This window comes from Raphanus sativus, chromosome 8, assembly GCF_000801105.2.
Source record: "Raphanus sativus cultivar WK10039 chromosome 8, ASM80110v3, whole genome shotgun sequence".
NCBI lineage: Eukaryota > Viridiplantae > Streptophyta > Magnoliopsida > Brassicales > Brassicaceae > Raphanus > Raphanus sativus.
This window is the reverse complement of record NC_079518.1, coordinates 16,918,695-16,930,864: the sequence shown is the minus strand read 5'-3', so window position 1 is coordinate 16,930,864 and position 12,170 is coordinate 16,918,695. Positions and strand designations below refer to the sequence as shown.

Genomic DNA, 12,170 nt, shown 5'->3' with positions numbered 1-12,170 from the left:
CTGATTTAGTATGGGTTTGTTGGTTTAAAGAAGTCATTTTAAAAGGTGAATTGAGTAACTACTGGTCCATCAAGACAAGCAGCTTCTACTCTTGGATGGTAAAAATATTAATCAAAGCGAGAGATCTTGTTTACCCTCTTATCAAAAGGAAGCTCGGCAATGGCGAAAGCACCAACTTTTGGCGTGACAATTGGTCTCCATTTGGTAATCTCTACACTCACTTAAATGCTCGTTCTTCTCGCCTAGGCATCTCAGAGACAGCAACTGTTGCCTCTCTTCACTGTAATGGTTGTTGGCTACTGCCCCCAGCTCGAACAGAGAACCAACTTGCTTTACAAGTGCACTTAACAACTATAAACCTGTCGGATAATGATGATTAGATTACTATGAGCTTGAGATTGAAGGAAAAACTTTAAGTAAGTACAACATGGGAGAAGTCTACACTTATCTTAAGGGGCCAATACCTCGTGTTCCATGGGCGCAGGTGGTGTGGTCCTCTTATGGTATCCCTCACCATAGTTTCTTGACTTGACTAGTACTGCTTGATCGATGCCTTACTAGTGACAGACTGATCAGATGGGATATTGCGGTTGATCATAAATGCTTACTATGCAATGTAAGCAATGAAAGCAGGAATCACTTGTTTTTTTTTTAATGTTCTTACAGTGGTTTTATCTGGAGAGATATCGTAAGAAGATGTGGGTTGCAGGCTCTGCCAAATTTGGAAAACACTCTGCAGCAACTTCAATCACTCAGGGGCAATCGCGACTTGAAACGGTTGACTCTCCTTGCCATCCAAGCCACCATCTACTGGATCTGGAGTGAACGCAACTCTAGACTTCACCAACAAACCTTCAGAATTTCCGGCATACAAACCCTCGGGCTTCATCAGCGATGACGCAGTTGTGGTTCCTCCGATCAATGATCTCTGGCGGTGGAAACAAAGCTTTCTCGCTTACTCTCTCTCGACAAGTGACGCTCCGCCAACTCTTCGGTTTCTTAAACTTCAGTGGTCCTCAAAGTTCTTATGATATGTGTTTCCATTTTGTTCTAAAACACTGGGTCAAGCCCATAACAAACTGATGCCTCTTAGGCTGTAATGTTTTTTCTTTCCTGTCTTATTTAATATGAAAGCCATCTTACAAAATAAATATATATTTGGCCAAAAAATGTTGGTATCATGTTGCTTTAGTAGACTACACCTATTCCCGACATTTTTTCGACGAGTTTCCCAAGTGTTTGTGGAGTAGTTGGATATGACTTATCACAGTTTGAAAATGCAAATCTGGTACAGCATTAATGCAGTTTGAACTCTCTGGCACTGTCTGAAATAATCGATACAATGACCGACCAACTAGTTTAATATCAGTGCTTCAAAAGACCACGATCAAGCTTCTCCCAGACCTGAGATGAGCAAGAGCACTCAAAGAATAAGTTGTTTTGGTTTTCCATTGGATGTTGCCATAAAACACATCCAATATTGTCTCCTGTGTTCAAAACACCACTCAATCCATAGTTGATAGGTTGTTGAGCATTGCAAGCCAAGTGATGAACAACATTTTGGACTAGTGAAATTTTCTCTCTTCTTCTTGATGACGTGGCGCACCCTGTGAACTGTAAAGAGAAGCTCTTCCATTATATAGATATGTGTATTATTTCCTAGTGTTTGGTCCGCACTACGCGCAAAATGTGATTTAAACAGTTTAGATGAAATTTTATTTTTTGGAGCGTGAAATTTTACTTATATATGTTATTGTGTTTTGTAAATTTTACATTGTTAAATATTTTATATGTATGTTGTAGGACAATTGTGGAATTTGTGTAGAATATGTGATGGACGTTCAAGAAGCATTAATTTGAATATTTGATTGATATATGAAAATATCATCGATTGTATAGTTATAAATAGGGAAGTTTCTATGTTTAATTTTTAGCGGGGTCTTGTATTTGTTGCAGTTTATGTTGAATTTATGATAATAGGTAAACTAGATTTTTGAATTTTTATTGTTTTATTTACAAATGGATCGATAAGTCTTTTGTTTTGACTATATAAAATGTCACATGATCAAGTTTCAACTATGGAGGTATGTTATTTGTTACTTAATTATATAAAAATGCGAGTATATGAATTTTTGATTATTTCTATAAGTTAAACATAAATCATATGATTAAATTATATAGAATAAGAAATTTTATAGTGTGTACAATATGAAAAAAATATTTTACAATGTCTCACACAATCGTTTTTTGTTTCTAAATAAGTTAAACAATGGTTGTACTTGAAACTTTTACTTGAGAAAGATTTTATATTTAACAATTATATTTTCCATAAAATATTTCAAAACATATAAAGTGGTCCAATTTTTTTTAGTTTTGTGATAATTTGAATATTTGATTGATATATGAAAATATCATCGTGTATAGTTATAAATAGGGAAGTTTCTATGTTTAATTTTTAGCGGGGTCTTGTATTTGTTGCAGTTTATGTTAATTTGAATTTATGATAATGGGCAAATTTTAAGTTTTTATTACTTAGTTTTAGACTCGGAGGGTTGACTGAGTTTGACCTGGGAAGGGAGTTACTTGGGATTGAGTTCTTGGATATGAGACTGAAAATTTCTTAGTTTGGCGTTTTGTTTGGCTAGAGCAAGAACTTGGTTTTGGTTTACGCATTTCGACATGTAGGTACGGTAGTCAAGATGGAATTAGATTGAGGGTATTGATGAGAAAGAAAAAGGAACGTAAATGTAACGACCCAATTCCGGCTACAGAGTTTGTTAGCACGCCAACGTCGATGCACACACCCACAGGTCCATATTTTTCTATAAATACACCCCCTCTCACCTTGTTTTTGTCACCAAGTTCATCAAAGAGAAAAAAAAAAAAGATAAAGAGAAAAAAGAGTTGATGGGAGAATTGGGGAATGTTTTGTAGTGACTGAGTCACCACCAGAGCTCGCCGGAGTCGCCTCACGCAGTGATCACGTCCAGCTTGTCACCACCGATCGCAACCCTAGGTAACCACCGCAAAACCACCATGCATTTAGTTTAAGTTCGGCCGTTTTAGTAAAACACCCATAACTTCCTAACCACTGAGTATTTCGTGCATGCAAGACCATCATCGTGTTCCTCTCGACGAGACGAATCCATAGCCACCGAAATCGTCGAAATCGGAGCTCAGACGAAGCCGTACGAGCCTCCAGAAGATCAGCCTTCGCGCGCGCGTGAAACAGACGCTCCGCCGTCTCTTCGCCGGAGCCGCCGCGCCCGGCCGCCGTCAGTTCGCCGCCGGGAATCCGCCGCCGCGTCACCACCGCACCGCCGCCGCCGCCGGTGACTTTTCCGGTAAGCCACCGTCCCTCCGCCGTCGCCGCCGGTGACTGGTGCCGGTGACTCGCCGGCGACTCGCCAACTCGGCCGAGTCGACTCGGTGAGTCAACTCGGTGACTCGGTCAACCGGTTGGTTTGACTGGTTTAAATTAATTGCGAATCGGTTAGGGTAAACCGGTTGGTTAAAATTAATTAGATTTCGGTTAGGGTAAACCGGTCGATTTAATTAATTAATTAATTTAATTTCGGTTAAGGCTAAACCGGGCGGTCCAATTGAAATCAATTTGGGATAGAGTAAACCGGGCGGTTAAGTTTAATTGATTTCTGGTCAAGGTTTGACCGGGTTGACCTTTGACCAGCGGGTTGACTTTTCCGTAGACTTTGACCAGACCCGTTTTCATCCGTTCGAAGGGCGTTCTGACCCGAAATTTCGCCCTGATTTCAGATTTGGAGTCTATTTGAGCATCTGGAGTTCATAGATACCACTTCTCTACATTTTCTAAGGTGAGGGCTCTTTCCGAACTTCTCGTACCCGACTTAGGATTTCGAATAAATATAATTTATTTTTAATATGTTCCGTCTGCGTGAAATCGAGTCTGTCATTGCTTGTTTAGTTTAGGTTGATTGCTTAAACCGGAACTAGGGTGTTAGATGGTTCAACGTTGATTGCCTCACTTAATGCATTTTCTTAGTTAGAACTTTTTATGACGGATACAGAGACGTAATTCTGTATGCCGGATTGTGTGGCGGTTACGGCCAGCTATAGTCGACCGGCTGGTCCGTAACCTGGAAGTGTCGATAAAACGTCTAAGGGCGGTGTCCGAGCACTATCTCGAGTGGAGTATATTTATTTATTTTTTTGTTTGCCCTTTACGGGGCGGCGAGTGCGCGGCTCGCTAGGACCATTGTTTGCGTGATTGGGTACTTTAGGTACCGTGATTGTACGTATTAAGATTAAATTATTTTTATCCGTAATGCTATGTCTATGTCCATGAAATTCGGGATTAGCATCCCATACCTCACTGAGCGACTCCCCTGTTGCTCACCCCTCCTTCTTTCCCCTTTCAGGTGAGACCGCCGAGCGGGAGTGATTCTACTGGACGGATGCTTTTGAGTGCTTTTGGGCTTTTGGGCTTTTATCACTTCTACCGCTATCTACTTTTAGGCCTTCGGGCTTTTATCTATCGTTTATGTATTTCGTATTTTCGGACTTACGGATTTATGTCGTTATTTATGTTTCGGATGTTATCGATATTTACGGATTTGTCCTTATGGTATTATGATGTCGAGGATGTTGACTTTGGATTATTTATAAATGGAGACGATTATTATTATTATGTTATTTTATTATTATCGAATTTTCGAGAGTGACGGGTGTCACAGTTTTTGGTATCAGAGCCGTGTTCCGTCCCGGTTCTGTCCCGGGATGGCGATTTTTGGAGACTCGGTTTTTATTCGGTTTTAATCGGTTTTCAAATATTTTTGGGGGTTTGGGTATTTTAAAAATAAAAACCAATAGCACCTCTCCGTTCGGTACACTCCTTTAAATTTTCAGCAGAAATTAACAGATTTGTCTTCCTTTCAGATGCCGCCGAGGAGAGCTACTCGTGCCCAGATCGCCAGAGATGCTAGAGAGGCTCAGGATGAGCATGTTCAGCCCGCAGTTCCTCAAGTTGACCAGGAGGCTATGAGACAGATGGTTCAGGATGCTGCTAGACAGGCTGCTCAGGAGGCAGTTCAGCAGGTTGCTCAGGAGGCAGCCAGGCAAGCCGCTCAAGAGGCTGCCCGAGTAGCTGCACAGGAGGTTGCCGTCAGTTGGCTGCAGCTCAGCAGGGTCCTCAGGTTCATGTGCAGCAGGGTCCGCAGATTCAGGTTCAGCAGGCTCCACCAGTTCAGGCTCAGCAGGATCATCAGATTCCCGATCAGCAGGTTCCTCTTCCTCAGGTCCCATTGCAGCATGTTCCAGCTCAGCAGTTTGCTCAGGGTGTTCAGGATCTACCGCCACCACCACCGCGACCCCAGGTTCGCCAGGCTTATGATGAGACATTCTACAGATTGACGCGCCATATGAGAGACATGGATATGGAGCATTTTAGCGGGACAATAGATCCCATAGCAGCGCACGATTGGAAGTTAGCGCTTAAGCGGAAGTTGGAGATTATTGAGTGTCCACCGGAGTTGTCTCTCAGATTGACTATGCAGTACTTGCGTGGAGATGCTCTTGTTTGGTGGGAAGGAATTCGATTGGATCATGATGGACCCGAGAGGCTTACTTTTGAAGATTTCATCCGGGAGTTTGATAGGAAGTACTTTCCGGAAGAGGCTATGGATAAGCAGAAGAGTGATTTTGATCATATAAGCCAGGGGGAGATGTCAGTAAGAGAATATGAGCGGAAGTTTAACCAACTTCGCAGATTTGCTGGAGGTGGTATTACAGAAAAAGACTTGATCAGGAGGTTTTTGAAGGGGATGCGAGTGGATATTCGCAACAGATGCCGTGTTGTTACTTACCAGAGATTGGGAGATTTGGTGGAGAAAGCTGCTGAACAGGAGGAAGGTTTGGCAGAAGAGAAGAAGCTTACTAGAGCAGCTCAGATTAAGTTTGGGAAAGCTCCGGAGTCCCAGAGGAGAGCAGGAGACCACTCGGGATCACCGAGATGTCCTCGTTGTCACCGCAGTCATAGTGGGCAGTGTGTGAGGTGCCTTGTTTGCGGTAAGCTAGGACACATTGCGAGGTATTGTCGGGTTAAGCCATTGGATGCGCCACCAGTCGGGCAGATTATCGCGCCAACAGCACCAGTAGCGGCAAACCAGTTTTGTTATGGCTGTAACCAGACGGGTCATTTCGTCAGAGATTGTCCCAGGAGGGGCAATGCAGCGCTTCCACCACCACCGAAGCGCCTAGCCATCGCCCCACGTGTGTTTACGGTTGGAGATGCCCAGGGAGCCGAGCCGATAGCGGGTACGCTTCTTATTCAGACTTGTTGTGTTTTGAGTATTTTGGTTTTGTGGTTATCATTTGTAGTTAGTAAAAATCTCGTGTAGGATTGGTTTCGGTTGGAGGTGAGCCAGCTCACACCTTATTCGATTCGGGAGCTTCTCACAGTTTTGTGAGCCCGCGTTTGGTCAAGTCGTGGTCTTTCCGAGGTGTCTTCGAACCGAAGGCTAAGCAGATTCAGACCGCCGGTACAGAGAGATTGGGAACAATCGGAGTTCATCGTGATGTACCAGTTACGCTTGGAGGAGTTGACTTGCTTGGAGATTTGACGGAGATGAAGATGAGTTTCTACGACGTCATACTTGGGATGGATTGGTTGACGAGACATCGAGTTGTATTAGATTGCCCGGAAGCAAGAGTTAGTATTCCAAGAGCAGAGGGGAAGATTACATTTGAGGGAACCCAGACATATCAAGGGGTTTCTATCGTCTCCATGTTACGTGCAGAGGATTTACTAGACAAAGGAGCTGAAGGATTTTTGGCGACCATTTCGATGGTTAATGATGATGATCAGCAGGAGCTGCATGATATTCCAGTGGTTTCTGAGTATGCAGATGTTTTTGAGGCCTTAAAGGGGCCACCGCCAGCTAGAAGTGACGTTCTTACGATCGAGGTGGAACCAGGGACAGCACCAGTTTCACGAGCTCCTTACCGTTTAGCTCCAGCAGAGATGGCTGAGTTGAAGAAGCAGTTGGAGGAATTATTAGATAAGGGTCTTATCAGGCCGAGTACTTCACCGTGGGGAGCACCAGTATTGTTTGTGAAGAAGAAGGATGGGAGTCTCAGGCTTTGTATCGACTACAGAGGGTTGAACAAAGTTACCATCAAGAATAAGTATCCACTTCCGCGTATCGATGAGTTGTTAGATCAGTTGCAGGGAGCTTCATGGTTTTCTAAGATTGACTTAGCGTCAGGGTACCATCAGATTGCCATAGCTGAGGGCGATGTGCGGAAGACGGCTTTCCGTACACGCTATGGACACTATGAGTTTGTTGTGATGCCATTTGGGTTGACGAACGCACCGGCAGCATTCATGAAGCTAATGAATGATGTGTTCCGCGAGCATTTGGATAAGTGTGTGATCGTTTTCATCGACGATATCTTGATTTATTCTCGGAGTAGAGAAGAGCATGCTGAACACTTACGGATTGTGTTGGGGAAGCTTAGAGAGCATCAATTGTTTGCTAAGTTGAGTAAGTGCAGTTTCTGGCAGAGAAAGATTGGATTTTTGGGTCACGTGGTTTCAGAAGAGGGAGTTGCTGTAGATCCGGAAAAGATTAAAGCTATTTCAGAGTGGCCGACACCTAAGAGTGCGACAGAGATCCGCAGTTTTCTTGGTTTAGCAGGATACTACAGGAATTTTGTCAAGGGTTTTTCTAGCATTGCAAAGCCAATGACAAAGTTAACGGGCAAGGACGTCAAGTTTGAATGGACAGATGAGTGCTCGGAGAGTTTTGCTGAGTTGAAGCGACATCTGACACAGACGCCAGTTTTGGCACTCCCGAGGCCAGGGTTTCCATACGAGGTTTACACCGATGCATCAGGTACTGGATTGGGATGTGTATTGATGCAGGAGGGTAAAGTCATTGCTTATGCATCACGACAGTTGAGGCCTCACGAGGCTAATTATCCTACGCACGATTTGGAGTTAGCGGCCGTTGTCTTTGCATTGAAGATTTGGAGATCATATTTGTATGGAGAGAAGGTGAAGATTCTCACAGATCACAAGAGTCTGAAGTACATTTTTACTCAGACGGACTTGAACTTAAGGCAGCGCAGATGGATGGAGTTATTAGCAGATTATAATTTGGAAATCACTTATCACCCGGGGAAAGCCAATCAGGTGGCAGATGCTTTGAGTAGGCGCAGAAGTGATGTTTCAGTAACCAGAGAAGTTCAGGAGTTTACTGGGATGCTAGCTAGTCTCAGATTGTGTGCCACTTCTGTAGACGGAGAGCCAGTTGGTCTCGAGGCCGTGGAGCAGGCAGATTTGCTATGGAGGATACGCAAAGCTCAGGAGGCAGATGAGGCTTTGCGTAAGCAGATTGAGATCGAGAGTGTTGGATATCATACAGCATCGAGTGGGATGTTCATGTACCGGAACCGGATTTGTGTGCCCAGTGATGAGCTGTTAAGAAAGGAGATCTTACGGCAAGCACACCACTCGCGTTTCTCTATTCATCCGGGGAATACTAAGATGTACAGAGACTTGAAGCGTTATTATCATTGGCCGGGTATGAAAAAGGATGTTGCTACATTTGTATCGCAGTGTCAGACTTGTCAGTTGGTGAAGGCTGAGCACCAGGTTCCTAGCGGGTTATTGCAAAACCTGCCGTTGCCGGAGTGGAAATGGGACATGGTGACTATGGATTTTGTATTGGGGTTACCGACTACTTCAGGAGGGAAGAATGCCATATGGGTAATTGTGGATAGATTGACCAAGTCAGCCCATTTCTTAGCGATTAAGAAGAACGATGGAGCGAGTCAATTGGCGCAGATTTACATCGATGAGATTGTGAGATTGCACGGAGTTCCTGTCAGCATTGTATCGGATCGAGACGTGAAGTTTACGTCCATATTTTGGGGAGCCTTTCAGAAGGCACTTGGGACGAAGGTCCATATGAGCACAGCTTACCACCCGCAGACCGACGGTCAGTCCGAGAGGACTATTCAGACTTTAGAGGATATGTTGAGAGCTTGCGTTCTAGATTGGGGAGGAAGTTGGGCAAAGTATCTACCTTTAGCGGAATTTGCGTACAACAACAATTATCACTCGAGCATTAAGATGGCACCGTATGAGGCTCTTTACGGTAGACCTTGTCGCACTCCACTTTGTTGGACAGAAGTTGGGGAGCGACGTGAGATAGAACCAGCAATGGTTCAAGAGACGGTAGAGCAGGTAGAGATGCTCAAGAGACGGCTTAAAGAAGCCCATGACCGCCAGAAGAGTTATGCAGATAAGCGGCGAAAAGATTTGGAGTTCCAGGTTGGCGACCTGGTATACCTGAAAATGAGAACGTTTCAGGGAGGATCTAAGACTCGGAAGCTAAAGAAGCTTAAACCGAGATACATGGGACCATTTCTTATTTTGGAGCGGATTGGAGCAGTTGCATATCGATTGAAGTTATCAGCGGAGTTATCAGATTTTCATGACGTGTTTCATGTTTCCGTTTTGAGAAAAGTCGTTAGAGAGCCAGAGCTCATTTTGCAGCAGCCACCAAGTGATCTTGGCAAAGATTTATGTGCGCCGTGTACGCCAGTGGAGATTTTGGATCGCCAAATGAAAACAGATAAGGGTATGATGACCATGTTGGTCAAGGTTCGTTGGGAGAGAGACGGGATCCAGGAGGAGACCTGGGAGCCCGAGCTACAAATGAGGATTGACTATCCAGAGTTGTTTCGGGATGTTATTGGACAGTCTATTGGTGACTCGAATTCGGGGACGAATTCCGTGTTAGTGGGGGAGAATTGTAACGACCCAATTCCGGCTACAGAGTTTGTTAGCACGCCAACGTCGATGCACACACCCACAGGTCCATATTTTTCTATAAATACACCCCCTCTCACCTTGTTTTTGTCACCAAGTTCATCAAAGAGAAAAAAAAAAAAAGATAAAGAGAGAAAAGAGTTGATGGGAGAATTGGGGAATGTTTTGTAGTGACTGAGTCACCACCAGAGCTCGCCGGAGTCGCCTCACGCAGTGATCACGTCCAGCTTGTCACCACCGATCGCAACCCTAGGTAACCACCGCAAAACCACCATGCATTTAGTTTAAGTTCGGCCGTTTTAGTAAAACACCCATAACTTCCTAACCACTGAGTATTTCGTGCATGCAAGACCATCATCGTGTTCCTCTCGACGAGACGAATCCATAGCCACCGAAATCGTCGAAATCGGAGCTCAGACGAAGCCGTACGAGCCTCCAGAAGATCAGCCTTCGCGCGCGCGTGAAACAGACGCTCCGCCGTCTCTTCGCCGGAGCCGCCGCGCCCGGCCGCCGTCAGTTCGCCGCCGGGAATCCGCCGCCGCGTCACCACCGCACCGCCGCCGCCGCCGGTGACTTTTCCGGTAAGCCACCGTCCCTCCGCCGTCGCCGCCGGTGACTGGTGCCGGTGACTCGCCGGCGACTCGCCAACTCGGCCGAGTCGACTCGGTGAGTCAACTCGGTGACTCGGTCAACCGGTTGGTTTGACTGGTTTAAATTAATTGCGAATCGGTTAGGGTAAACCGGTTGGTTAAAATTAATTAGATTTCGGTTAGGGTAAACCGGTCGATTTAATTAATTAATTAATTTAATTTCGGTTAAGGCTAAACCGGGCGGTCCAATTGAAATCAATTTGGATAGAGTAAACCGGGCGGTTAAGTTTAATTGATTTCTGGTCAAGGTTTGACCGGGTTGACCTTTGACCAGCGGGTTGACTTTTCCGTAGACTTTGACCAGACCCGTTTTCATCCGTTCGAAGGGCGTTCTGACCCGAAATTTCGCCCTGATTTCAGATTTGGAGTCTATTTGAGCATCTGGAGTTCATAGATACCACTTCTCTACATTTTCTAAGGTGAGGGCTCTTTCCGAACTTCTCGTACCCGACTTAGGATTTCGAATAAATATAATTTATTTTTAATATGTTCCGTCTGCGTGAAATCGAGTCTGTCATTGCTTGTTTAGTTTAGGTTGATTGCTTAAACCGGAACTAGGGTGTTAGATGGTTCAACGTTGATTGCCTCACTTAATGCATTTTCTTAGTTAGAACTTTTTATGACGGATACAGAGACGTAATTCTGTATGCCGGATTGTGTGGCGGTTACGGCCAGCTATAGTCGACCGGCTGGTCCGTAACCTGGAAGTGTCGATAAAACGTCTAAGGGCGGTGTCCGAGCACTATCTCGAGTGGAGTATATTTATTTATTTTTTTGTTTGCCCTTTACGGGGCGGCGAGTGCGCGGCTCGCTAGGACCATTGTTTGCGTGATTGGGTACTTTAGGTACCGTGATTGTACGTATTAAGATTAAATTATTTTTATCCGTAATGCTATGTCTATGTCCATGAAATTCGGGATTAGCATCCCATACCTCACTGAGCGACTCCCCTGTTGCTCACCCCTCCTTCTTTCCCCTTTCAGGTGAGACCGCCGAGCGGGAGTGATTCTACTGGACGGATGCTTTTGAGTGCTTTTGGGCTTTTGGGCTTTTATCACTTCTACCGCTATCTACTTTTAGGCCTTCGGGCTTTTATCTATCGTTTATGTATTTCGTATTTTCGGACTTACGGATTTATGTCGTTATTTATGTTTCGGATGTTATCGATATTTACGGATTTGTCCTTATGGTATTATGATGTCGAGGATGTTGACTTTGGATTATTTATAAATGGAGACGATTATTATTATTATGTTATTTTATTATTATCGAATTTTCGAGAGTGACGGGTGTCACAGTAAAAGTATGAATCTTTGGTTTAACTTCAGATTCCTTCAAGCCCTTTTTCATAAAAAAAAAACTTCAGATTCCTTCTAAAATATACGGGATGCTGTGTTTTGTGTGAATAAAGAGAAACCTTTTTATTTTTGTTGGTTTTGTATGATTGCAGACATATTTAAGAGAATAGATGAGATGAAGTCAAGCAACTATTGGATGAGAATCATTATTGACGTGATACCTTGTCCTTCGGTCCTGGTTTCTAATGGGTACGTGAGATGTTGAGGACACCCTTTCTTCCGGGACATCTTTGTTGTTTCCCATCAACCATATTCACCTTTGTTTTTTACGGGAGATTTTTGTTTAACTAATTTTTGTTTAGAACATTTATGTTTTATTTATTGAAATATGTAATTTTAATTAAAAAT

At 44.1% G+C, this 12,170-nt stretch overlaps 1 protein-coding gene across 2 annotated transcripts; it reads left to right on the top strand.

Annotated features, from left to right (window-relative positions):
• The first annotated feature begins 2,737 nt into the window (after positions 1-2,737).
• On the top strand, positions 2,738-5,388 carry LOC130498349 (uncharacterized). Of its 2 annotated transcripts, XR_008937243.1 has the most exons (5): positions 2,738-2,810; positions 2,935-3,016; positions 3,114-3,344; positions 3,775-3,833; positions 4,398-4,809. XR_008937243.1 is itself a non-coding variant. In XM_056991646.1 (2 exons), the coding sequence occupies exon 2, from the start codon at positions 4,915-4,917 to the stop codon at positions 5,386-5,388; it is 474 nt and encodes a 157-aa protein (XP_056847626.1). In that variant the 5' UTR covers positions 3,459-3,833. The 2 variants fall into 2 exon arrangements, 1 of the variants encoding a protein (XP_056847626.1); XM_056991646.1 differs by lacking the exons at positions 2,738-2,810; positions 2,935-3,016; positions 3,114-3,344; positions 4,398-4,809 and adding an exon at positions 4,915-5,388 and having other exon boundaries at positions 3,459-3,833.
• Positions 5,389-12,170: the final 6,782 nt, after the last annotated feature.